Source organism: Balaenoptera physalus, assembly GCF_965194825.1.
Source record: "Balaenoptera physalus genome assembly, chromosome: 6".
Classification (NCBI taxonomy): Eukaryota; Metazoa; Chordata; class Mammalia; order Artiodactyla; family Balaenopteridae; genus Balaenoptera; species Balaenoptera physalus.
In genome coordinates, this window is record NC_138885.1 from 7,977,223 (window position 1) to 8,003,765 (window position 26,543).

General features: G+C 60.3%; 1 protein-coding gene across 19 annotated transcripts in view; it reads left to right on the forward strand.

Annotated features, from left to right (window-relative positions):
• The first annotated feature begins 613 nt into the window (after nucleotides 1-613).
• Nucleotides 614-26,543, forward strand: part of BIN1 (bridging integrator 1) — a 58,723-nt gene continuing 32,793 nt past the window's right edge. For 4 of the 19 annotated variants that reach the window (XM_082465880.1, XM_082465881.1, XM_082465878.1 and 1 more), the window contains exon 1: nucleotides 620-840. In XM_082465880.1, the coding sequence (XP_082322006.1) occupies nucleotides 757-840 (84 nt within the window). In that variant the 5' untranslated portion in view covers nucleotides 620-756. Of the gene's footprint in view, nucleotides 841-26,543 lie in introns of all 19 variants that reach the window. The other 15 variants (XM_082465885.1, XM_082465890.1, XM_082465893.1 and 12 more) reach the window with 9 other exon arrangements.

The window sequence follows — 26,543 nt, forward strand, 5'->3', positions numbered from 1 at the left end:
CTGTTATTATAATAATCATCCGCAAATTAGAAAACCGAGCGCCTGGCTGGCAAGGGACTAGGCAAGGGGGACAGTTCACAGGTGGCGCCCTGAGAACCCAGGTCGAGAAGGGTGAACCTAGAGGCCAGGAGGAGGCCGAGCGTCGAGAGAGGGGGCCAGAGGTGAGCCCCCGGGAAGGAGAGGCGGCTCCGGCTGGGCTGCGCGCTCCAGCCCGGGCTCCCCGATCGCCACACACTTTATCTTTGATTTTTGAAAGCACCCTTCTCCTCCATCTGGCCTCCTTTCCGGGGCTGCGGAAAGGAAAGACGGCCCGCGGCGGCGCCGGACCCAGGCCTGTCGTGTTCGTCCCAGCCCCGGGGCGGTGTCATCGGAGGGTCCCGGGAGTCCCGCTCGCCACCTCAGCCGCGGCGATGGTGGGCGCCGCTCCCTCCTCGCCGGCCGAGCGGTTCCGGCGCCCGGGTGGCCCTTTAAAAGGCCGTGTCTTGTCCGGAGGGGGCGGGCGGGGGGCGCTGACCGCCGCCAGAGGCCCGGCCCCTCCTCCCTCCCCCTCCCTCCCCCTCCCTCCGCCCGTCCGTCCCTCCCACGGTCCCCGCGTCGCTCGCTAGCTCGCTTGCCGGGCGCACGCTCCGCCTCCGCCAGTCGGCTCGGCGATCTAGTGCGCGGCGTGGAGCGGGAGCCCGGGCCGGACGCGCGGCCGGGGGCCGGGGCTGGGGGCTGGGTAGATCGGCGCCAGCCACCGGGCAAGCCTGAGCCGCAATGGCTGAGATGGGCAGCAAGGGGGTGACAGCGGGGAAGATCGCCAGCAACGTGCAGAAGAAGCTCACTCGCGCGCAGGAGAAGGTGAGCGAGCCGGAGCCCCTGCAGCCGCGCCGTCCGGACACCTGTCCCCCACCCCCGCGCCGGGGGCTGGTCCTGACCCCGGGCCGGGCGCTGTCACCTCCAGACGAGCGCTGCCGAGGGCCTTCGGGGGTCCACAGGCTGCGCCCCCCGGCGCTCTGGGTGCCCTCTGCCGTCCGCGTCCTCCGTCTCCTCTCACCCCCGGCGTGGGGCAGGAGAGGGCGCAGCTGTCCCTTCACCCCCCCACCCCCACCCCCGCCGCTTTGTATCTTCGCGGCACCTCTGCAGAGGAGCGGCGGCCCCGCTCTTCTCCGGGCGCGAGGTCCAGGCTAACCCCGCCCTGGAGGCCGAGGCCGGGAGGCTGGGAGGCGAGGTGGCGCCCCTAGCCCTCCGGGACCACTTGGGCCCTGCGGGCGGGGCCGGCGCTGGGGCGAGAGGGGGGTCTGCCCCTTGTCCCCAGGGTCGCTTAGTTCCGGGAATCCCGAGGCTGCCCCTCCGCTCGCGGGTGCCTGCGCGCCGACTCCAGGCCTCTGAGCGCTTCCTGCGCCCGCCGTTCCCTCCTCTCCACCCGCCGCTCCACCTTCTGTCCCCGTGGGCCGAGGGAGGGGTCAGGTTTCCTTTCCCGAGAGGTGCCTGCGGCCTGGAAGCTCCGGCCCGGCTCCCGGGGAGCAGAGAGCTGCGCACCCCGCCGGAGGTGCCCTCGCCGGAGCAGGGGCTTCGTGTTTCCGGCCGCGGGGGGGAGAGGGTGGCGGCTCTGGCTTTGGGAGCCCGCGGCCGGGGTGGGGAGCCGGCCCGGAGGAGGGACGGCAAGCCGCCGGGGGTGTGGAGGGCCCCGCAGGAAACCCGACCCCTCGGCGCGGAGAGCCACTGTTTGCAGCCGGGGCTTCCCGTGGCCCTCGGACTGTGCAGGAAACGCAGGATTGGGGGGCAGGGGTCCGCGCCCGCCCGGCTTGCTATCCCTAGCCGCCTCTGGTTTATTGAATTGGATCACGCCAGCTGCTGACGCCACTTCCCCTGCCGACTGCAACTCTGAAATCTGAGATTGCAGAATCAGTGCTGCTGCCAGGGTGGACCCCCAGTGCTCCCCTGGCCGGGTCTGTCCCCTCTGCCGCCCGATCCCGGAGACCGGCCGGCCTTCCCCCGCCAGGCTTGTGGCTGTTTATAAACAATGACTTGTGCAGCTGAGACCTGCGGGCTCCCTAAGGATGCAGCCACGTGACAGTGGGGGAGGGGGTGGGGGTCGGGGTGAGAGCGGCGGCGGCCTCTGGAGCTTCCCCCGCGCTTCCCTCCGAGTCCTGCCGCTCATCCTCGTGGTCCCGGGCTCAGGAGGTGGGTGGGTTGCGTAGAGGGAAGGGCCCTCAGCCAGACTCCAGATCTGGCCTGTCCCAGCTGTTCTCCTCCCCTCCCCTGGGCGGGACGAGGGATTAGAGTACCACAGATAGCTGGCTGGGGGCTGGGAAGGCTTCAGTCGCCCAGGTTGGGGGGAGGGGAGGGGCAGATGCCTCAGCACTTGCTCCCCGCACCTCCCCTCCCACGGCTGGGTAATCCATTTAGGTGCCTGGAGCAGGCAGCTCTGGGTCTAAGCCTGCTTCCTGCCCCTGAGGGGCTGAGGAAGATGAATGGGAAGCCTAGGAAAGGCTGAGGCAGTTTCCCTGCCCCCAATCCAGTGACGTCCCTAGTTCTCCCCGGCTCCCCTTTGCTCTGGCTGTGTCCCCTTTGCCCTACTTGCCTTGTTTCTGCAGCAGCATCTTTCAGTAATTAAAGGGGCAGTAGGCATGGGCTGTATCCCCTCCGTGTATGTGGCGAGAGGTCATCATTGACCCCACTGAGCTGCCCCCCTCCCTCCTTAGCCTCTGTTCTGTGGCCATGGGCAGTTGGTTGACAGCTGGTCAGCTGTGGATGCTGGCCTTGGCCAAGGGCTGGCCCTGCCCGAGCCTGGGCCTCGTGGGACTGGAGTTGCTTAGCGCTGTTGCTGCTCTCTTCCCCGGGGGCTCTGGTTGGGAGGTCCTCCCCAGCAGAAGCCAGAGCAGCACCACGGGCATCCTGGCCGAGTCTGCGAAAGCAGCCTCCCCTGTTGGCCCCGCTGCAGCCCCCTCCCAGGAAGCCCGATGACTTGACCCACACCAGTCTCTCCCCTCTGCCCTCCGGAGGCTCAGAGTCTGCGTTGCAGCCTGGGTGCCGCTGACCTGGCTATCTCCTCGGCATCTTCAGGTGGCCCTCAGGACCACGTCTAACTCGCAGTGGTCTCATAGGTACCCAGCCCCTGGCCCCACCTCGCCTTGGTCAAATCTATGAGTAAAGGGGCAATTCCAGTGGCCCTGTTGCCACGGCAGGGTATTTCCTGAGCAGGGACAAGCGGGAGCTTGGGTGGAGGGCCTAGGTTGTATCTGCATAGGAAGAAGGGCCCCCATCTCTCCTCTTCTTTTCCTCACCCTCGATTTCCCCCCATGTCCTCTCTGCCACCAGACGTCCACCAGGATTCAGAGGGGGACGGTGAGGTGTGGGAAAGCTTGCCCGCTGGTCCCTGTGGAGCCAGCTCTCCTGTCCCCCAGCTCAGTGACTCCCCCCGGGCCCTGGCATTGCCCATTGACCCAGCAGCATCCACCACTGGTCTCGGTGCTCCCTGGGGGTTGGGCAGATCCGTGTGGGCACCCAGCATTCACCTGGCCCCAGCAGGTGCAGAGTGACTGTTATGAAAAAACAAGGGCGTTTGGGGGCTTGGCTTGGGAGCCCTGACGCAGGCTCTGGGTGGGCTGATTTGTCCCGTGTGTGCTCCTTGGCCTTCCCTCATTCAGCGAATCCCGCCTGGACCTGTGCTGTGTGCCTGGGCCTGGGCTGAGCCCGGGGTGCTGCGGGGAGCGGGGTGCTGCGGGGAGCAGGGTGCACGTGGCTCTGGCCGGCGTGGAGCTTACTGTCGTAAGGTCCTGAGGCCTCTGGCCCTGGTGTGAGGAGGGCGTGAGACCACAGCGGAGGGCTCCCCGGGGTCCGTCAGCCCAGCATGGCACTGTCACCGCTCACCTCCCAGCCCCCAGCTGCCCCCAGGGTGCTCGGGTGCAGAGCATGTGCCTGGAGTTCGGACCCGGGTACCATGAGGTCATCTTCCCGTCGCGTTTGGCTTGTCGGATCCTCTATAAATGACTCTGTCCATTTTTGGGCCTCAGTAGGTGGCTGGGCAGAGCCAAGTTGGGGTGGAGCCTGGGTCAGATGACAGAGAAGATTAGGGCTTGGTGGGCTGGGTCCCTGGGGTGATGGGATGGTTGGGGAGAAGGGACAGGTGAGGTGGGTGTATGCTCTGGCCTGCTTGCCCCGAGGTCCACTGCCCAGAAGTCCTCGTGGGGTGTGCGTGAGAGAGGCCGGCCTGTGCTGGTGGAGCCGGGCCCACGGAGGGCGCAGGGGAGGAGGCTCTGCCCCCTGTCTGCGCCCCCCCCACCCCCCGCACTGGCCCGGCGCTGCTGGGAGTGGGGAGGCCTGGCTCCGAGGGGCAGGGCCTGGGGCTGTCCGTGGACGGAATAGCACTGGCGTGTCACAGCAGATGCTCCCTAGAGGGAAGGTGCGGTGGCAGTTATTTATGGGACCCTGACACATGGCCGTGATGGGGCCATGCTCATCTGGGTGGTCAGGGTCTCCCGTGCCGTAGCCATGGAGGCCTCCTCAGTGGGAGCCAGGCCTTTGCAACCAGTTCTTATGCTCACAGCGGCCTTGAGAGTAGCCACGCCACACAGAGGGCAGGGGGCAGGGAGCCCGCCGGGTCTGCTGGACGGCCTCTGAGGCCCCGGGCCCCGGTCAGCAGTGGCTCTCCTCCGCCCCGACTTTCCACTGTCCTTCCCGTCGGGGTGTCTCTCTTGCCCCTGAGTGTCCTCTCTCTCGTCCCCTCCCATGTTGGCTTTGCCTCCGTCACTCTGTACCTCCCTGCGCTGTGTCTCTTTCCTCTGATCTTACACAAGCGTTTCTGCACCTCTCCAGGCTCGGATCAGCTTCTCCCTGAACCTGAGTTATTTATGTAGATGGTTCATCTTGCCAGCGCTGGAGAGAAGGCTCCAGAGCTAGGCGTCATCTCTGGGTGGGGTGTTTCTGGGGGCTCCGTGGACGTTTGGCTGAGGCCTGTGGGTGTGGGGAAGTTGCAAGCGTGACCTCCAGACTTCCTGGGCCCCGGCGGGCTGGGAGGGGGCTGGGCCCCAGGCGTGAGCTGAGGCCCCGCTCCATCGAGTCTGCTGGCTTGTGGCAGGGCCCAGGCAGGGGCTGTTTTGCCCAGGTCGGCTCACTGGGCTGTCTGGGGCCTGGAGGATGTGTTCCCGGGGTGTGGGGGGGACAGCTGTGGGTCAGGGTGCGTGTGGAGTGGGGGAGTGAGCCGCTGGTCACCCAGGGAAAGGGTGGGGTGTGTCGGGAGCGGAGAGGGCTGGCTGGGCCGTAGATTTGGGTTGGATGTGAGCAAGTCTTGAATGCCAGTGGGATCTGTGGATCCTGTGGACGCTCAGAGCGGCTGAGGCCTCAACTCTTCACCCTCCTTCTTCGCAGATGACCTCGCCGTGTCCCCTTCTCACCTTCGCTCTCTGGCATTGCCCAAGCCCTTGCCCCTGGATGAGGCGATCTCCGCCCAGCTCGCCCCTCTCCAAGTTGTGCTTCTGTCCCCCCTTCTGCCTTAGCCCGGCCTTGCCTGGGCTTTTTCCATGAGGTTCTAGAATCCCTGGGTCCTACCCAGGGGCGTGTCAGAGACAGAGCCCGGGCATGGGCTCGGCAGGCAACAGGTGGGGATCCTGGGTTCCCCTGACCAGCCAGGACCTTGGGCAGATGGCAGGACCCTCCTGAGCCCAGTTTCTTCATTTGTGAAGTGGGGGTAATACTCGTTCCCCTTCACACGCCCGTTGTGGAGAGTAGGGCCTCGGACAGTTGCCCATCACACAGCAAGTGCTTAGTGGGCAGAGCTGCACGATGACCCAGAGACCTCCCTCCCCGCCAGGCCCTTGTCCCAGCCCTTCTCCCTGGAGTGTCCATTACAGGCCTCTGCAGACAGCTAATCCCTGCTGAGCCCTTGACGGATCAGGGTTTGTAATGTTGTCCCAACCCAGGGTGGTATGTGTGCATGTGTGTTTGTGTGCGTGTCTGTGTGTGTGTGTGCAGAGGAGCGGCGTGTGGCGGGGGGAGGGAATTGCACGGTTCCGGGGTTGGGGCGGGAACTGGACTCATCTGCACGTAAATCCGGTGGCCCTGGGTAAGTGTTCCCCCCTCTCTGGGCTTCACTCTGGCCATCCGTAAAGTGATCACGGGGTTTGCTTCTTCATTTACTTGAAAAACCCACTGTGTGCTGGGCACCATCTTGGTTCTGTAGGGCTGAACAAAACCAAGCCCCTGCCTGCCTGGAACTGACGTCTCGTTGGGGGAGACACTCAAGAAACGAAAAGTCTGGTGGCAGGTAGATCCAAGAGCAGGGCAGCTTTTCCTCAGTGGAATGTGATGGCTCAGATCAGCCTTTCCTGAGCATTCCGGGGCCGGGCGCTCACATGGTGCAAGGGATTGGTTTGGGGAGAGGCTGAGCCGAAGCTTCTGGCTCCAGGTGAGAGGGCGTCTGGGGGATGATGCCTTCCTGTTTGATGTCACCCTGCTATGTGGTTTTCTAAAGCTCCTTTTTTTTTTTTTTGCGTGGCATGCGGGATCTTAGCTCCCTGACCAGGGATCGAACCCGCGCCCCCTGCATTGGAAGCATGGAGTCTTAACCACTGGACCACCAGGGAAGTCACTAAAGCTCCTTTTTTGGCAAGTCTCCTTTTGGGATTAAAAATGCAAAGAAAAGGACACCAGAGCTGAATGGCACTGACAGTGCAGGCCAGGGCTGCTTTGTGGGCGGGGGTTCTCACCCAGGATGTAAGGGGAGGTGAGAGGGGCCAATAAAAGAGGAGGAGGGAGACACCAAAGATGGCCCAGCCCGGGGAGGACCACTTACAAGATTTTCACATCAAGCAGCAACTCAGGGTAGTGGCGACCACTCTCTAGGGAGCTGGGTTTGAATCTCTTCCCACACATTACTACTCTTGGGCAGGTCACACTGACCTCTCTGAGCCTCAGTTTCCTCACCTGAAGTCAGTGGTGAGAGCCACAGAGAATGCTGTGTGGATTAAATGGACACAAGTGAAGGGCAGGGCTGGTGGTTCTTGTGCCGGGGATGGGGCATACCTCGTGGGACCTGGCTGGCATCTGGGGCTCCTGGGGCCTCCCCAAAGAGGCTGCCACCTCCCAAAGAGGCCACATGGTTCTGGACCGGGCAGTGAAGCTGGCTTAGTGCCAAGGGCTGGCAGGGGTCAGGGCTGGGGAATTGAGAAGAGAAAGGCAGGCTCTTCCTGTCCCAAGGGAAGCCTTTGTCAAATATTAACTTAAAAATAACCTGGTTTGTTGCACACCTGCTGAGTGCCAGGTGCTTGGTGAAAATTCTCATCCTCACTGCAAGCAGGGAAGGTCATTATGATACCCATTCAGCAGATGAAGAAAGTGAGGCTCAGAGCAGTGGTGTGACTTGCCCATGGGCTGTCCTGGTCCACTGTCTGGGGTGCTACCTCTCCCTTGGTGACTAGGCCCTCAGGCCAGGGGGAAGGCCCAGATCATGCAAATAAGATGCAGATCTCTATCCAGGAGGGAAGGCCTGTCTGGGGGAGAGGGGTGTCATTTGACAGATTTTGGTCCCAAGACCTTCTCCCCCATTAAATTAGATCTGGGGCTGCTTGTCTGCCCCTGGGTCCCCACGTGGGGTCTAAGCTTATACTTTGGGATGTGGCCTTTCTGTTTTGGGGGTGCTTGGTGGGCCCTGGGGTGAGGGGACAGCCTGGGGTTTCCTGAGGCAAGTCTAGGGACAGGAGTTCCTACCTGCAAGTGAGGACAAATGAGGTGATGTGTGTGTGTTTTCCCAAATATGAAAGCTGCATCCGCTTTACTCAATATAAAGGAACACCCTTTATCCTGAGATTGTATCTACTTTTGTTCAGATTGTTGCAACAGTGTTTCTTTTATGAAATGATGGTAATTCTGGTAGTTTCTTAATGTTTTTGGGGAGGAAATAGTCATAATGCTGACCGCACCCCCCCGCCCCGCAAAACACACACGCACACACATGCATGCACACACTGGGAAGATTTTCCTGGTGTGGGATCTAAAAGTCTGGAGCCCAGTGCCCTGGGGCAGTTCGCTGCCCACCCTGTGGACTGGCCGCCTGGAGCTGGGGTGTTGTTGGCTGCTCTCCTGGGCCCAGGCTTGAAGCAGGCCCGTGGTGGCCTGGGGCAAGCCCCCTAGAATATCTGCTCCACAAGGGTGGGTCCTGCCTGCTGCAGTCGCTGTGGTGCCCCCAGCTCTGCACACAGTAGGTGCTCAGTGCTTCCTTGCTGACTGGATGCTTGGATTCTTCAGGCAGGTAGAGGCAGGCTGACGGCTGGCAGAGGCCTGGGAGGCCCTGGGTTCAGGGTGTAGGGTGGGAGGGGGAAGGGCGACGTGGCTGCAGGATTTCAGGCCCCCAGAGAGCACAGGAGGCATCAGAGCCCAGGTCTTGGGGTCAGGTGCAGGGGTCGCATCTGGCCCTGGCACAGGCCATTCCGAGGGACCCCCTGCATCGCTGCTTAGAACCTTCTCCGGCAGTAAAATGTCTCAGGGCTGTGATGGTGCTACCCTGAGCCTGGGGCTGCAGTGCTTGGGCCCAGACACTCGAGTTCTCAGGAGTGGGCTGGGGCCCTGCTGGGGAGCCCTCCTTGGCTTCAGGCCAAATGCCAAAGACGGGTTGGCCTGGGCCGTCTGCAGGGGTCCTCTTCCGCCCTGAGAAAGCTTTGAGGTGACCGGGGTGCCAGGGATCCCTGACCTGGGGGTCTGTGTGATTTGCTAGACCTGAGACTCACTGCTGCCCTCAGACCCACTTGGGCTTGCTCTCGGCTGGGCCGCTTCCCTCTGCCTCCTGGACCTCACCTTCAGCCCCAGTCCCTGACCCCAGGTCCCAGTGCCACGGCAGATGGGGTGGGATTGGGGCCACAGCACTGGTGGAGGGTGGGTTTGGAGCCTCGGGGTGGGCATCGGTACTGAGACCTGTCCATGGTGCCCCTGGGAGTGGGCATTTGTGCCCCGTCCCCCCCATGCTGTGCCCAAGCCTGGGGTGACCGGCTGGGTCTCTGCTGCTGTCCCTGCTCTGTGGACAGGGGGCGAGCTTGCAGACATCTCTGCCTCTGCAGTGCAAGGGCCGCAGTAAGGCGGGGGCTGAGCCCCAGGGGCTGGGAGTGAGTGGGCGGCAGCTGGCAGCAGCCACTGCAGTGCTGGGGGGAGGGACTTGTCACTGTTGTCACTGCTGGTGGAGCTGGGGCTCTCAGGCCCTCAGAGCCCCTGCAAGACCCCCCATCCTGGAGCCCCCGGGGCACCTTTGTAGGGACATTCGAGCTGGCTCCTCGCTTTAGATGCCTGGATTTCTGGCGCTGAATTAGCTCCTCTTCCCCTTGTCATTCTCTCCTTCATGGCCTGCCCATTGTGGGCCAGAGGGCTGAGGTCTGAGGGCACTGGGAGGAGAAGAACTGGCCCCTGCCCTCCAGGAGCTCCCAGCCCCACACCCAGTGCCCATCACAGCACTGGGGGGAGGTGAGGGGAAGGACACTGGGGTCCTGAGGAGCCTCCCATCAGGCCTGAGCAGTCAGGGAAGACTGCTTGGAGGAAGTGGCATCCCCTCTTGAGGGAGTGACCTGGGTCAGGTTAGACTCCAGCTGTGCCCAGGAAGGTACGGGGGGTCTGGGGCAGGGCTGCCATCCTGGAGTCCACTCCGTCAGGGCTGGGGTCACAGCCTTCCTGGAAAGGCTGCTGTACATCCGGTACCTCCTCCCGGTGCGTGCAAACCTGCTTCTCTCTGTTTTGAGGCCACAAGGTGACACTGCGGAGGGGATGACACTGCTAAGCCTGTCGAGCTGGACAGCTGGGAGGGGGTCAGTGGGTCAGCTCCCCCCTGTTCAAGGCACCCCAGCGTGCTCCGCCCTTTGAGGCCAGACCAGATGGCCAAGTGGGGGTCCCCTAGGTCTTGGATCAGAGCCGGGGAGGGTCCTCAGAGGACGAGGGGTCATGCCAGCTGGTGGGGACGCTGGCTCGGAGTGCAGACTGCAGGGTGAGGAGTGGACGACGGTAAGGTAACGTTTTGTGGATGAGGCTCAGGGCCAGCGGCTGGCTGGTGAGGGGTCCGGGTCTCCACCCAGGCCTGAGCTTGAGGAGCTTTGCAGAGGCCGTGGGGCCGGAAGGCGGCTGGGGTGACGGGAGCGCCCTGCCAGCCCTTTTTCCGACAGCTGCTGCTACTTTCTTTGGACCTTTTGGTCACCTTGGCCTCTCCCCAGCACTGCGACCACCATGCTGGAGCCCTGGCGAGCCGGGTCCCGTCGCTGGGCCCTGAGGACAGACCTGGCCCGGGGAAAGCTGGGCCGAGGGGTCTCCCTGCTGCTCCCACCCCGGCCCCCTGTGGCCGCCCCTACTTCTCTGCTCTGAGACGGCATCACCTCTCTGAAGACGTGTCCTCCAGCCTGTTAACACCTATCTCGGGGCCAGATGTGGGTGATGGAGCGGACAAGGGTGCTGAGCTGGGCCCCGGACCCCTGGCAGGTGGGCAAGAGTCAAAGAGAGATTGAACAAGGGAAGGGGAAGAAGGAGGTTGGGGTGAGTGTGGGAGAAAGACAGACCTGGACAGAGAGAAGGGAGCAGGACCCCAGTGACCACCCACCCGCTCTGGGGTCCTGGGCAAGTCATGCCCTCTCTGAGCCCCTAGTTCCTCCTCTCTAAACGGGAATGGGCTTGTGGAGAGGGTCCAGGAGGAAGTGAACATGACCAGTGCCCAGTGCCTGGTGGTGCTGGAGGAAGTGATGCGATCAGTGCCTGGGGAGGGAGGACACACAGCTTCTGTTCCAGGGAGCGTCTTGGGGAACCCCTGGGAACCCAGAGGTAGGAACCATTCTGGCTTTTGTGTTCGGATGACCAGATTCTTGAAATTGAACTGCAGTGCATTTTTGTTTCCTTTTTTTCCTGTATAGGCTGAAAACACTAAATCGGGGTGGGTGGGGGTGGTGTCGCCTCCCCCAGGAGGGAAGCCAGAGCCCCCCTGAGCCGGAGCTTGATTGAATGGGTGGGGGGAGGGCATACGGTTCCAGGTGGGCTGGGTTGAGGGGCCTGATGAGGGGAGGGCCCTGGGGACATAGGTGAGGCTCTCCCATCATTCATTCATTCATTCATTCATTCGAGGAACCCAATGCATAGCAGGAAGAGCCGGGGCTTGAGAGATGTGGGTTGAACTGGCTCGGCCGCCGAGCCTCAGTTGCCCACCTAGGAACTGGGAAGCATGAGATGCCCCTCCCAGTGAGGGAAGGTGAACTCCAGGACTCCTGTAAGTGATAATGGTGGAGCTGAGTTCTGCTGGGTCCAGCTGGGTCTGGATGATTCCGGAGGGGAGGTCAGGGTTGGCATCTCCGTGGCATTTTGTGGTTTACTGAGAACCCTCCCACCTGCTGTTTTTCATTTGTTCCTCTCAGTGACCTATGAGGTTGGCGGGACTGGATTATGGTTCCACTTGGCAGATGAGAACACTGGAGCTCAGGGAAGCCCTGGGATTTCCTCCCTCCCAGTCTTGGACTTGGCCCCAGGTTGGCCTTTCCTGGGAGCTGCCACCCCCCATCCCTGAGCGGGGAGAGGGTGGTTGGAGGATGCTTGGAAGAGATTATTGTAGTGCAAATGTGAATGCTGAAATGTTTTCCATTAAAAATCAGTGGGTGGGGGCTGCCTTTGTGGGGCGAACACCTGGGGAGGGGTGTGTGTGTGGTATGTATGGGGGAGGGCGGCTGGCCTGCTAGAGGAGAAGGTGACCCTGCAGAGCCACCTTGGGACTTTCCACATGGCCCCTGGGATCTGCCATGACTCCACCAGGCAGGTGGGGGAACCTGGCTTCATGCAGGAATCACGGGACCCCCGAAGGTCAGGGTCGGATGTGTAAGGAACTGTCCTGACCTGACTCCCAGGGGGAGCCTCAGGGAGAGACAGACCTGGGTGCAGATTGAAAACAGAGTTGGGGAGGGAGGGGAATCCCATATCGGGGGAGGGGAGGGGAGACTTGAGGAGGAGTTAATGGCCAGGAATACAAGTGGAGTCTTGATCTAAACGGAGAAATAGAATCCACGATTAATTGGGTGCATTTGCTGAACCTGGGACAGGATGAAAATACTGTTGTTTGAAATATAAACTAAGCCAGGAGCTAGTTTATAAGCTTAGTGTGTGTGTGTGTGTGTGTGTGTGTGTGTCCCCGCCAAAGACTCAGCGGAGCAGTCTGTTCTGGAAGTGGGTCTGCCTGGGCTGGAATGTCACCACCTTCCCCAAGTTGACCAGCCCAGGCCTCCTGGTGGAGGGGACCATGGGCCTGGCAGGGGCCACAGCCAAGGAGGGTCCTGGGCCCTTCCTGTGGGCCTCGGGGGCGGCGCTGTCCTGGGTCTGGTGGACCAGGTAGGGGCCATCCTGGAACTGCACTGAGGAAGCTGCCCCGAGGCGTGGGTGCAGGGCTGCAGGGCCGCCTGGGAGAGCTGAGTCAGCACCGTGGGAAACCCATGGTCAGCAGCAGGACAGAACCTGATGCCTGCGTCCCAGCTCTGAGTCCGTGACCCTGTCCCACTGTGTGCGCTGTGGGCGGAGGTGAGAGACCAGGAGAGGCCACACCCACATCCTGCAACCAGCTAGTGCTCTCCGGAGCCACGTGGTGGGGATGGGGGAGCCAAGGGCTGTCAGCACACCGGAGACCCAGGATCCGCGCTCCTGCTCCCCTCCCCTCTACTGGGGACTTGGGGCAGTTACTCAACCCTTCTTATTTCGATTTGCTCCGCCACACAATGGGGTGACCGTCCTCCCTGCTAGACCCAAGTCTTCAGTGGTGGAGGCTGGTCCCGCTGTGAATGTGTGATCCTGACACCCGCACATAGTAGGCACTTAACGCTGAGTTGGGGTGTGAGGCTCCCGTGCACGAGGGATGGAAAAGGCTTCTCGGAGCATCTTATACAGCGTGGCAGGTGGAAGGCCCATGTTCAAATCCCAGCCCTGCTCCTCTCAAGCCCTTGACCTTGGACAAGTTACCTGTCCCCTCTGAACCTCGGTTTCCCCGTGTGTGAGGATTTAATGGGGGAAGAGGTGTCTCCATTTCACACCCGAGGACACTGAAGGTTGGGGTTCCAGCTCTCGGGTGGGGTGGGGGTACTGAGGCGCCTTGGCGGGCGTGGGGTGTTCAGCTGTGCCCATGCCCTCCGTGTGCGTCCAGTTGGGCCATCCTGCCCAAGTCCGGGCCAGCCTTGGCCCAGCAGTGGTGGAGCCATCCAGGCTCAGCTTGGGATCCAGATGGTGAGGCCTCGGGGGAGGAAGGAAGGGGAAGGTGTTGCCCAGCGAGGGCCCGGCAGGGGCCATGTGACCCCGCGGACCCCCTTCCCACCACTTTTAGGCCTCCCCCCACCCCTACTCCCTCTCCCTGTCAGCAACAGGAGTCCCTTCCAGCTTTTAGGTGCTCCAGAAGTGTCCAGAGCTGTAGCGTGGGCTGGCCAGGAGCCGACCTCCCGGGGTCTGGGGCTGGGCGTCCACCCCAGGCCAGGCCCTGCACTGCTTTTTTCTGCTCTCCTCCTTTGGCACATTGCTGTGATTTTGTGTTTTTTTAAAAAAGAAATGGGTAACTCTGGCAGCTCAGCTGTCCCTTGCTGTTGGACTGTGTTTCTCCTGGGAAAGCGGGCCCTGGGGCAGGAAAGGGACAGGTGGGTGTGAGCAAGCTCCGCAGTGGGCCCAGACGGTGAGCTGGCACTGGCTGTGATTCCTGGGGGCCAGGGCCCTCTGCTGTGGGTGGGTGTGGGGAGTCTCTGCTACCCCTCCGTGTCCACACTGCCTCAGCTCTTCTCGGGGAGGGATGTGGGTCAGACCCTGAAGACCTCCTTAGCAAGGTAGACTCCAGGGCTGATGCTCTGCCCCAACCCTGGGAAGCCAGAGATGGAGGGGCCTTTTGCGCTCACCGGGTCCTTACCTTTGAGGGTAGAGGTGGGACCCTGGGGGGTGACCTGCCCAGAGCTCTGGCGGCCCCTGCATCGTCCCCTGTGGTCTCCGGGCTGGGAGGGGGAGGCCCCACCTCCTGTCCACCGTGTGCTCATTTCCTGCATCTGCTGGGCTGGGAGGACCAGTGCCTCCCCCTCAGGCCCCTCCCTGCCCACCGTACTTCTCTACCCCGTCCCAGCCCAAGACCGGTGGTGCACGGTTAGCAGGAGGGAGCCTGGGAAAGCCCCTCTTGTCCCCTGATAGTCAGCGCCTCTGCCAGGGGCGGGGCCACCACCGGACTCCCACTCTGGGCCCCTCTTGTTTCCCGCACCCTGGTCTTCGCCCTTGCTCTGACTATGCTCCCTTCCAGCCCCTCCCAGCCCCCTCGCAGCCTTCCCCCAGCCCCTGCTCTAGTGGAAAGCAGTGGCCCTGGCCCTGGGCCCTGTTCTGCTCTGGGGCCCTGTACCAGTGAGTCCCCAGCCTTTGATTCTGCATCTGCAAAGTGGGGTGTCCTCACAGGTAGTGGCAACTTGGAATCAGGCCAGGGCTGAGTTAGGGGAGCCCTTAGGACAGCTCCCGGGCAGCCGAGGGCCTGGGAGGGACCACAGGGCCAGGGTGGGGAGAGGTGGGGGGAGGGGGGAGGGGGCCGGCCCTCCCCCGTGCTGTGTCGTGGGCAGGGCATGTGTCTGCACTTGGCAGGCCTGGGTGGAGCTATTTAAAGCTGACTCTGGGCATCAACTCCTTTGAGTGACAAAAATAACAACAATAATCAAAATAAAAGCACTAACATGTTGGGAAAAAATACCACATGTCTTATGTCCTTTAGGTACTCTTTTAATAGTTCCAGGTTCACAGATGTGGTCATGGAGGATTCCGAGTGGTAAAATGAATGAATAGCCTGGTTGCACATTTAGGCCAAACAGGCATAGGCAAAGGGCCGAGGGCATTCAGGGGAATAAGTGAGGCCTTGTGCCTGGGGTGGGGGTCAGGGAAGGCTGCCTGGAGGAGGTGATGTGAAGGGCCGGCTTGGCCTGGCGTCAGTAGGGAAGTGGTTTCCTGATGAATATCGTGGAGGTGGCCGTGGTCCTGCCCCAGTCAGACCTTTGCTTGGCCCAGGCAGGTGGGTGGAGGCGAGACCTTCACCTCCCCTGGCCTGGCTCTGGGTCTGTGCTCTGCTGAGTTGGGGGCTGGGCTCACGCTTTGCTGCTTCTGCACACAGGCTGTTCCCCCAGGGAGCCCAGCAAGCAGCTGATGAGGGGCTGGTGGGAGGGGGCTGGGCTGGAGGGGCAGATTCCACCCCTCTGCTGATGGCCGGCGTTGTGGCGCCTGGGGCTGAGAATAGCACCCACACTCGCATGGAGGGGACAGGTGGGCCGGCGGTGGCTGGGGGCGGGTGGTGCTGACGTCTCTGAACAGGTGGTGTGGAGGGCTGGGCGCAGGGCGGGGCTGTGCGCGGCCTCCGCTGGCCCCACCCGGCACGGATGCAAGTGGCCGGCGGGTGACCTTGTGGCTGGGCGCCCTCCCTGACCCCTCTATAGAGTGGGCGGCACCCTGGGCTCAGCGCTGGGATGTCAGATAGCAAGGCCCATCGGGGCTGCTCGTGGGTCGTCACAGGCCAGTACTTTGAGCCGCTGTTTGGGCTCCAGGGGGCCTTTACCAGTTTACCCTTTTACCAGGGGTCAGGGTAATGGTGGTGGGGCTGGCTGGGTCCCTGCAGAGCCAGGGGGAGGAGGCTGCTGAGGGAGGTGGGACCAGAGCGGGAGGTGGGCTGGCTGCTGTGCAATGCTGTGTGTAAGTCCGAGTGAGTCACAGGGAGCAGGTGCTTGGGGCGCCAGGCACCAGGCTCAGGAAAAGGATGTGTGGGCCGGGGTGGGGTGGAGGTGAGGGAACGAGGTGGGAGCGGCTGCTAGAGCTTTCTGGCTTGGGTGGGAGGAATCCCAGGTCAACACAGGGGTAAAGGGACAGGGGGAAGCCAGCCACTGTTCTGTGCTGGGCCCTCTCAGCTACACAGCCCCACTTCATCCTTATACCCCCTTGAAGTCTTGGCTGGGTTTGCTGATGGGGCTCAGGGCTCAGGAAGGTGAGCCCTGGCCCCCTGGCTTCCCCCCATCAGAAGGCATCCAGAGCCGGAAGCGCTCCTCCTTCCCTTCCCTTCTCTCAGCTGCTGTCCAGACCAGACACGGAGCTGGTCGCCACCCTGAGCTGTTGGCCAGGGGTGGGAGGCACTGAGGGGGCAGGTGGGTGGGTAGGGGGAGCAACGGGAACCCAAGGATGGGGCCTGTCCTGGCTGCACCGGGGTCCTGGCTGTTCCTACCTGCCTTCCCGACACCGCTGGGGACCTCAGACTCACTGTGACCCCCAGGTGTCCCCACCTCGGGTGATTCAGGTTCCTTCCCTCTTGTTGCTCAAACCTGGCGTCCCCCTCGGGTTTCTCCCTGTCACCCCATCCTTGACCACTTCTCGCCATTTCCTGTCTTGGCCCTAAACCATCGTTGCCTCTCACCTGGGTCACTGTAGTCACGCAAGTGGGCTCCCTGCTCCAACCTGCTCTGCAGTCTGTTCCCACACAGCAGCCTGGGGTTTTTAAAACTGTGGGTCAGATCACAGCTCTCCAGAGCCTCCTGCTCCCCGCTGGAGTTTCAAAGCCCTGTGGCCTGGCCCTGGCTGCCAAGGCATTTTGTGCAGTGGTTGGAGTGTCTAGCCTCTGGAGCCAGGCTCGGGGTTTGGATCCTAAGCACCCTGCTGGCTGGCTGTGTGAGCCTGGGGAGTTTTTAAGGCAGTGCCTCAGTTTCCACATCTGCAAAGTGGGGATAATAATAGTACTTCCTTCCATGTGAAGGGCTCGGCACCTGTGTTGCAGGGCATCTTCCTCCTACGCCTGCCCTCTTGCCCTCTTTCACACTCTGGCCTGCTCTTCCCACCCCAGGGCCTTTGCACTTGCTGTGCCCTCTGCATGGTGTGGTCTCGCTCCTTCATCAGGTCACAGAGGTCATGTCCCTGAGCCCCGCCCTCTCCGTGCCCTGCTGTGTGTTTGTTCAGAGACTTCCATCGCCATCGGACATGCCTCCCCCTTGGAGCACCGGCCCTTCCAGGGTGGGGGGCCTTGCTCTGCTCCCTGTAGAGCACAGCCTTCCAGGCTGGGGGAGGGCATCCCAGATGAGCCAAGCCTCAGCTCCAGTCCCAGCCCATACAACCCAGGGGCCAAATCCCCGAGTCCAGGGGCGGTGACTCCTCCATTGCATCCGAGCTGTGAGGGCCAAAAACACGTGGGGGTCCCTGAGGAGGGAGCAACTTGGGCCCACCCCGAGAAGCTGGTGAAAAGTCCCTTTCTTCCACTGGAGGGGGGGGCTGGGTAGGGTGAGGGCTAGAGGGGGAGGTCTGGACAGTTGGGTGATGCTTGATTGTGGAAGGGAGTGGCCTTCCCCTCTGGGTGGTCCTGGCCCTTCCCGAAGCCCTCCTACCCACATGGAGGCCTGCTTCTGGTTCTGGTTCTGTGGACACCCAGGAATGGGCTCAGACTGGCGGGTGGTTCCTGAGGGGAGGGGAGCCAGTCACGACCAAGCCTAGGCCCCCTCCTGTGCCCCCTTGGGGCTCCAGGGCACCCCATGTGGGCTGACCCCCTCCCAATTCCTCCCATATGGATAGGGGCTCCTTTAGAGCCATTTTGTTTGGGAACCAATGGCCAGGTTCAGATTCTAGCTCCTGTTTACTTAGCCCTGAGACCAGAGGCATTAGGCCTCAAGTTTTTGTGTGTTTTTTTTTTTTCTTTCTACAACATATTTTTATATTACTGCCTGATAGTTATGTATAATACCTTTTTTTTTTTTTTTTGGCCACGCCGCATGGCATGGGGGATCTTAGTTCCCCGACCAGGGATGGAACCCGGGTCCCCTGCATTGGAGCCCTAACCACTGGACCGCCAGGGAAGTCCCAGGCCTCAAGTTTCCTCATCTGAATACCTCCCTCTCATGGGATTTAGCGAATGCTTGTAAGGCTCTCGGGACGCCTTTGGATTAGCGGCTGCATCTGATCTGTGGCTGCCTCCCCCACACCGGTCCAGCCCAGCCCCTCCCAGCACCCCCCAACCCCTTCCCCATCCCAGCTTCGGCCCCAGCTGCCTCTGCTCCCCGGTGCTCTGTTCTGGGCTGTTCCAGCCTCCTCCACCCACCGCAGCCCACCCTAGCTTCCTCGGGGGTCTGGGTGGCCCTGCTCTGGCTTCTGGCCACTGGCTTATCTGCTGAACAGGCTGGAATTTCAGGCTTCCTGGGAGGGGAGGGGAGAAAGGAGAGGAGGGCAGGGTTTCTTGGCTGGAATCATCTGGAAACTCCTTACCTGGGAGTAAGTAAGTAAGTAAGCTGGTTTCGATCAGACTGTCGTATTTCAAGGTGCTGTTGTGGGTCTGACATACGTGGCGGCCAAGTGTTTGTGTACCAGTTAAGGACGTAAAAAAAGAAAACCAGACATCACTTTTCACTCTCGCCAGTATTTCTAAAGGAAAGGAAGAATCACTAAAAGAGGAAGGAGATAATTTTAGAGTGACAGTTTCCCAAGAAAGGCCCGTTGGCTTCCTTAGTCGGTCAGCCGTTCTTACCAGGGCCCACAGGAAAGGATGTTGAGTCTCTGTGGACTGGTGTCAGGGGATAGCGACTTCCAGAACATGAGGGCTTGTGAAAAGAAATAGATCACCAAGTGGGGTGAGGCCCTGAAGCTTCAGGGAGGGCTGGGAGGGGAACCTGGAAATGTTTTCTAGTTTCGTATTTCATTGCAAAAATGTTTGCAAACTTTGCATTCTAATACACAGTCTGTGCCGCTTATGTCACAAAAGTGGTTTCTTTACCAGTTAAATCTTTGGAACGCAGCAAGGTGGAGCAGGAATCTTTTGCAGTAAACAGACACGCTTCCTGTTACCCCCAGGCGGCTCTGTATCCCTGTTTAAGGATCACAAGTTGAGGGATTTCCCTGGCGGTGCAGTGGTTAGGACTCCGAGCTTTCACTGCCCTGAGGGCCCGGGGTTCAATCACTGGTTGGGGAACTAAGATCCTGCCAGCCCAGCGGTAAGGCCGAAAGAAAAAAAAAAAAAAAAAAGAATCACAAGTTGGGTTTGGGTTTTGAAATCCATCAGGTTCGGGGTCCTGGCTCTGCCACTCATTAGCTGAGTGACCTCTCTGAGCCTGTTTCTTCATCTGTAACATGGGACCAACAGTCACACCTTGGGATGTCCTGGTGGTATGAGCCCACCTGTAAGGCAGTGTCAGGGGTGGGGCCCCTGAAGGTGGGTCCTTGGCCCGGGCTCCCTGGGGTCATGCCTTGCACTATGATGTCTGTGGAGCTTCGAAGGAGGGGCAGATGCAGTCCATGGGGAGCTTGGCTGGGCGGGTGCATGGCTGAGAGATGACATCCCATGGTGAGGGGTACCCCCCTGGAGTGTGAGCTGAGCTCACAGACTTCCCCTGAAAGGAAGGCGGGTGGCAGCCTCTCCTGTCACCTCCTCCAGCCAGCTTGGGGAGACGGAGGTGCCGAGCAAGGATGGGGGCACAGAGGAACCAGGGAAGGAGGCTGTCTCTTGGGGGCAGCCCTGCGTGTGTGCTGGGCTGGGGAGAGGGAGCTGGAGTTGGGACCCCCTCTCCTGCCTGAGACCCGCCGGCTCAGAGATGGCCCTTCCTGGGCCTGGAGCCTGGCTTGCCCCCGCTGGGAGACTGTTGCTTTCCCTTTCTCTGGTTTTCTCCCCAGCTCCCTTCTGCATTCCGGATTCTTCTTTCACACTGTCTCCTGGCCTCCGCTCTGCTTCTTGCATGGCTCTGTGGCCTCCATGTGGTTCCTGCCACCTTCCTGCTGTGTCTGGAGGCGACTGAAGGGCCGGGGCAGGAGCCGTGTCAGGGAGCGTGTGTGGGGCTGTGTGCAGACACGTGGGCGAGCACCAGCACGCAGACACGCAAGTGTGCACACGGGCCTGCGTTGGGGGGCATTCTTGCCTGCTGGGGTTGGAATGCTGTTCCTGGCTCTTGCCCAAGGCTGGCGTTTTAACATTTATCTTTCTTAAAAAATCATCTCCCTCTGGGGAAGTCGTCAGGCTGAGCCTGATGTGTGGCCAGCCCGGCACCGCAGGAGGGCTGAGGAGTGCTGTTGGAGGGCCCCTTGCCATGCGTTCTGGAAGCCCTGCGTTCTGGACTGGCTTTCCGGGCCCTGGGCTCTGCTCCCAGGCAGGAGCCTGAGCTGCTCCCCACCACGGCCGGCCACAGCCGGGCCAGGGAGGCCAGACCCCTCATTCTAGCCGCTCTCTGCCTGGTGCCCACCCGACGCCAGGGTGCAGCGGCCGCTCTGGGGCTGTAGCCGTGTCACACTGGCCAGCAGATCGCCAGCCTTGGGCGTGAGCGCTGTGGTTCTGGAGGCAGAGGTGCCTGATGCGTCTGCGTGAGTGAGTTCACGGGCCCTCGGCGGGAGAGACAGCCCCGGTGTAGTCACCAGCCAGCGGGGGGCAGGGGCCACAGCCCAGGAGCGGCAGCGGGGAAAAGGACCCAGGAATCAGGAGCCCTGGGTCCAGTCCTGGCCGGCCCACAGTCTCCTTGATACCGGCCGGGGTTCTTGGCCTTCCGCAAGCAATAGAAACTGACTAGGGGCCAGACAAGAAATTCAGGCAAGGCTTTACGGGCCCCCCCCGCTGCAGCTGGTGGGAGCGAGAACACACAACAGGTTCCCTTGCTCACTTGCTTCCTGAGGGGGGAGAGCTTGTTCCTAATATGGGGTGAGGGTAGGGGTGTGTCCAGGGGTCGGAGGGAGGGGTGGCTGAGGTGGTCTGCCCACCTCAGGTGGTGCTGAGTGCAGGGGGCATGCGCAGGACCCTGCTTTTGCTCCCGACCCCCTGCTTTTGCTCCGGGCTCTTCAAAAGTGGCAGCTGCGCTTTTTGGTCTCTTTGTATCTTTTGTCCATAATTTTGCCCCAACTGTGCATGCACACAGTTATTTTTAGTCCCATATAGTTTCTTCATATTTTGTTTTTAGTCCCATATAGTTTCTTCATATTTTGTTCCTTGTGGAGAGGTGTGTCCAGGTGCAAGCATTGCAGCAAAGGGTCCCAGGTCCCAGGCTGTCTCATTCTCATTCATGAAATGGGGGTGCCAAGGCCCACTGGAAGAAGAGGCCCAAGGGGCCCAGACGGCCGCACAGTGCCAAGAAGGGTTCGGCCAGGCCAGCAGGGCATCCCTGGGCTAGGGTCGACTGTCGGAGGAGCCCATCGCCTCTGCATCCCCAGGGCTCAGTCACCGGGTGGTGTGGTCTCGGCCTCGGCAGGCAAGGACCCAGTGGGCAGCTGCAGGGCCTTGAGTCTAGCTCACTTTCCACAGCAGACGAGATCTGGGCCACACTTGCTCAGCCACGGAGTCCTGGCTCTGCTCCTTCTCTGCCCTGCGGCCAAATTCCTTCCTTTTCTCATCTCTAAAGTGGCGGTGAGAATACATAGCTCTAAGCCTGGCATAAAGATGAAAAGAAAGACCTAGGAACAGGACATCCGGGAGCAGTGAGCACACCTCCCCCCTAAAGGGAACCTGGGCTTCTTGGAGGAATGGCTGATTCTAGGGCCGGGGCAGGGACCCGCTAAGCCTGGAGCATCTCTAGGGTCAGGAAGCAAGGAAGTGCTCAAAGGCTAGTGGAGGCGTGTCCACAGGCTCCCACTGGCCGAATTTAGGACAGTTTGAGCATCAAAAAGAATAATGATGGTAATAGACTATAGCACACTGAATGCAAAACGGAGGCAAGAGTCCATAACAATATCCCCATAAAGGCACGACCAGGGGAAGGACTTCTTTATAGCACGCCAGGTAATATAGAGGAGGTGATAGAAGCCCGCGATAACAGTTGTTGGTTCAGGCAAAGAGGAGAGGCACAGAGCTTCTCAGACTTTAATGTGCACACAGAGCACTAGGGGACTTGTTAAAATGCATCGTCAAATCCAGCAGGTCTGGGGTGGAGCCTGAAATTCTGTATTTCTGCCAGGCTCCCAAAGGGCTGTGATGCGGCTGGTCCGCGGACCCCACTTTGAGTAGTAAAGTATTAAATGGATATAAAGGCATCGGGTAAAAAGTTATTGGCCGTGGACCGTCACACAGTGGCGATGTATCGCCTTTCAGATGACTAGTTAATTATCTAGAGACAAGTCATGACTAGTTAATTATCTAGAGACAAGTCATCTCTACAACAGAGGTCTGGCAAACACTGCCCGACCAAGTGGTCAAGCTCAGCACCGGAAGCGGGGGGCATCCTGAGGTGATGCTGTTGAAGGACACGTTACCTCTGTAGTATGCTTGCCAAAACAACGTTTAACCTGGACTTAATCATGAGGAAATGAGTCTGGGGTGTAGGGCATGCTCCTTGGGACTGCTTTGTACTCTTAAAAAATGTGTGGCACAGGGAACCATACTCAGTATTTTGTAATAACCTATAAGGGAAAATGATCTGAAGAAGAATAGAAATATATATATATATATATATATATATATATATATAACTGAATCACTTTGCTGTACACCTGAAACTAACACAACATTGTAAATCAACTGTACGCCAATAAAAAAAAATGTCAATATCATGAAAGAGAAACAAATATGTACAGTGAATAGGTATGTGGGGGAATATTTTAGACTAAAGGAGACAGGAGACATGACAATAAGAAGCAAAGTGTGTACTAAGTGAAGGAAGTCAGAAAGAGATATCACTTATATGTGGAATCTAAATATGACACAAATGAGCATATCTACGAAACAGAAACAGACTCACAGACACAGAGAACAGACTTGTGGTTGCCAGGGTGGAGAGGGGGAGGGATGGATTGGGAGTTTGGGATTAGCAGATGCAAACTGTTATATAAAGGAGGGATAAACAAGGTCCTACTGTATAGCACGGGGAACTATATTCAATCGTCTGCGATAAACCATAATGGAAAAGAATATGAAAAAATATACATATGTATAACTGAATCACTTTGCTGTAGGGCAGAAATTAACACAACACGGTAAATCAACTATACTTCAATTAAAAAAAAAAAGCAATGTGTGAACTATGAACTGTGTTTGAATCCCAGATCAAAAAACAAATAACCCAGACCTAAGGGAGATTTGGGGGACAACTAGGCATGTTTGTATATGGACGTATATTGGGTAATAGTAATAAGTAAAGAGTTAACATCGGGGGTGCTATGGTACCATGGGGATTTAGGAGAACATTCTTATTCTTGGAAATGTGCCGACGTCCTTAGGGGTGAAGGACTGAGGGTACAGGGTCATGATGTTTGCAGCCTACTTTCCAGTGGTTGGGCTAACATACAAACAAACGAACTAAACTGTTTCAATAGAGAGAGAGAAAAATTGTGGCCTGTGGTAACAATTGGTGAGTTGGGGGAAGGGCAGATGGCAGTCTGTTGTACTCTTCTTTCAACTTGTTTTGCCGTTTAAGTGGTTTATATTTCAAACTAGAAGTCAGGAGGGGGCCTATGCAATGTGGCTGTGCCTGGTGGGCTGGGGCTTACCTTTCCCCGCTCCCTCCTTGCTCTGCTGAGGCCCTGCCCACCTGGCTCCTAGGTTACTAGAGGGTTGGGAGGAGTGTGGGGACAGGCGCCCATCACAGGGGGCCAGGGGGGCCCGGGCAGCATCCGGGCTCGAGGACCATGAAGCCGGCCCATCCCACTGTTTGGGACAGAGGATGGAGCAGGCCGGCAGGAGTCGGGGTCACCCCAGGGTGTCGGGGAATGAGCCAGAGACCCTGAGGCCGTGGAAAGCTGGGGCAGAATATCCTGGGAGGGGCTGGCTCCAGCCACCAGGTGGCCTTTGGCCCAATTCTGATGGCCACCTCTTCGTTTTTGCCTCTTGGCTTGTCTCCATCTGAATGGGTCCCTGCTGTGTGACCCCTGGGAAAGCCTGGCCTTCCACCTGCCCATCTGCCTGTCTGTCTGTGTGCCCCTGCCTGCCCGGGAGCCTCTGTGAGGCTGCAAGGACGTACATCCTGTCGCTGTGGTCCCCTGACTGCAGGCCCTGCCCGGAGGAGGAAGTGCAGTGGTGACGCCCAGCCCCCCGGGCGCAGCTCATTCCGTGACCAACCTCAATCGAGGCCTTGGCCGTGGAGGTGCCGGAGGAGATGATGAGGAAGGTGAAGGCCCGCTGGGGTCTCAGCGGCTGGGTGGTGGGTGCCCGGGGGAGCTGAACGCCCCTCTATGTGTGTGAGCCTGAAGGCTCCGGGTGCTGGGGGAGGCGGGAGGAGGTCTCCATCTCTGCTGGTCTCTAGAAGGGCTTTTCTATCCTGGTCCAGAGCCTGGGGACCAGGGCTTCCGTCCTGGGCCCCTGGGCTGGGCTTTTCTCGCCAGCCCTATGCTACATGTTCAGATGTGGGTGTATGTGCCACACATGCAGGGGGCGGGCCAGGCTCTGGGAGGAGAGAGGGGTCCAAGCGGGGCCCCTGGGGTCAGCCGAGGGGTGAGTGCCTGCACGCTTGTTCCCCGCCCTGTGTTGGCTGGGCTGGGGTGGCTTGCCGGGGCCAGGTCTGCTGGGTGCCCCTCCTCCGGTCTGGAGCTTGGGAGCAGCCCTGGGCTCACTCCTGACTGTGAGGCCCTAGGCTGTGCGTCCTGCTTTGCCTGCCACCTGTCACGTGGAGCCAAGGACGCTTACCTGTGAGGAGGGGGCGCGTGGTGTCTGTAAAGTGCTGTGCTCGGTGGGCAGGGAGCGATAATTGGTCCCTAGTTCGAACGAGACTGGCCCCGGGGGCCCTTTCGTTCTTCTGGGTTTGGTGGCCGGGTGTGTGGCACAGCTGGCCTGTCCCCTGGGGCCACTGGCCATCCAGGAGGAGAGGAGGGGGCCTGGCAAGATGGCCTGGACGAGACCTCTGGGCCGTGAGAGAGGCTGGGGAAGGGGCACCCCCCTCCCATGCAGCACCCCGGCCACAGGAAGCTGTCGCTGAGCCCTGGTACTTAGAGGCACTCAGCCGTGTCCTGTGAGCCTCTTGCCCCACCCAGGGAGGGACCACTGGCCCTGGGTCACAGCCCAGCCCGGACAGGCTGACCCATGGACGCTGTCGGGGAGGTTCGTTCTGCCACCAGCTCCCCTCTTTCTGCCCTGCCCGGGGTCGGGCCTTCCGAAGCTCTCCACACCCTCTGCTATCTAGCTGCACTGAGGATGTGGTGAGAGCAGTTAGGGTGGCACTGATATGGCTTCCTGGACCACTGGGCTTGGGCTGAGCAACTGCGACCTTGGTGTCGTCTGTTGCACCGTCGAAAAGGCTCCCCTTTGTTTATTACAAGGGAGACATGCGTGATGAGTGTGCGATGGGTGTGACACAGGCGAGTCTGGGGCTCCCCGAGCCACTCCGTAGCCCTGGACAGGGGGCAGCCGCCAGCCCCCTGCTCACCTAGCTCATTCTCCAGACCCGACTCAGTGGTCCTGTATCCCCTGAGCCCCTGTGGCCCTGCACCTCCTGACACCCAGAGCCCCCCTGCTGCCCGCAGTGGTTGTCTGAGCGTAGCGTGGCCTGCTACCCGGGCGTTGAACGGGTGGAGCATCTCTGTCCCCAGGGCCCATGGCTGGGGCTCCCCTCTCGGCGAGGAGAGGGCTCTGAGCTTGTGTGTGTCCCAGGTGAGGGCTGGACAGAGCCACCCTGGGGCCTCTGTGGGGGTGGGGACAGATCGGGCATGGCCCAGCGGCTCTTAGGTGGCAGGGTGATCGGGTGCGGTCTGGGCACCCCAGAGGCTGGTCAGAAAGGCCTCTTCCCCAGTGTCTGGGGCGTGGCAGGAGCCCTAGCTATGGAGGGTGGCACACAGGTAGCCATCGGTGCTGTGGAACTTTGCTGCACCAAATTTTGTCCTGGTCCCTGTCCTGGGGCAGGTGGTGCCCAGCTTGCTTTTCCCCCAGTGCCCGCACTGGGAGCTCCCCCTGAGGACGAGGACCCAGGCTGTGTGCCCTCCTCCCCTTGTCTGTAAAGTGGGATGGGTACAGTGGGCAATAAACAAGGCCAAGGCCCGCACACACTCGCTGGGCGATGCCCTGAGCCTCGACGGTGCCGTGGGTACAGTGACTCCCGTGTCAGAGGCGGGCACTGAGGTGTAGCGAGTTAAGCCGTTCGCCTGAGGTCACATGGAGCCGTGCTGGTCACCGCCTTCCACACTGACTTTGCAGGGCTGGCACCCACTGGAGCCAACACACGTCACCCAAGACCAGGCCTCAAATTCGTGTGAATGCCAGATCTAACCCTGATCCTAACAGCCACCTTCATGGCGAGCTCTCTGCGTGTCAGGCTGAGGACTTTCCATACACGACCCTCTCATTTTGCATAACAGGAAACTGAGAGGTGAGCTCTTTTGTTCAAGGTCAAGACTCTGACCTCAAAGTTCACAGCTCAGATGAGAACGTGCTGTGTGTCGACCCTGTGCCCAGCCCTGTAATGGAACTGGGGACACAGAGAGGGCTGGACACTGTCCTCGATCTCAGGCTGTGCAGGCTTGGGCAAGGCCAGAGGCAGACACTCAGGCAATGAGGAGAGTTGGTACAGGCCCTAAGTGGTACAGAGTTGGGTGGAGGAGGGAAAGGGCAGGGGCAGCTTCACAGAGGAGGTGTCGCCTGAGCAAGGTTTTGGAGGATGAATAGGAGTCTGCTGTGTGCACATGCATGCCCGTGCATTCAAGTACAGAGTGTGTGCACGTGACTTCTG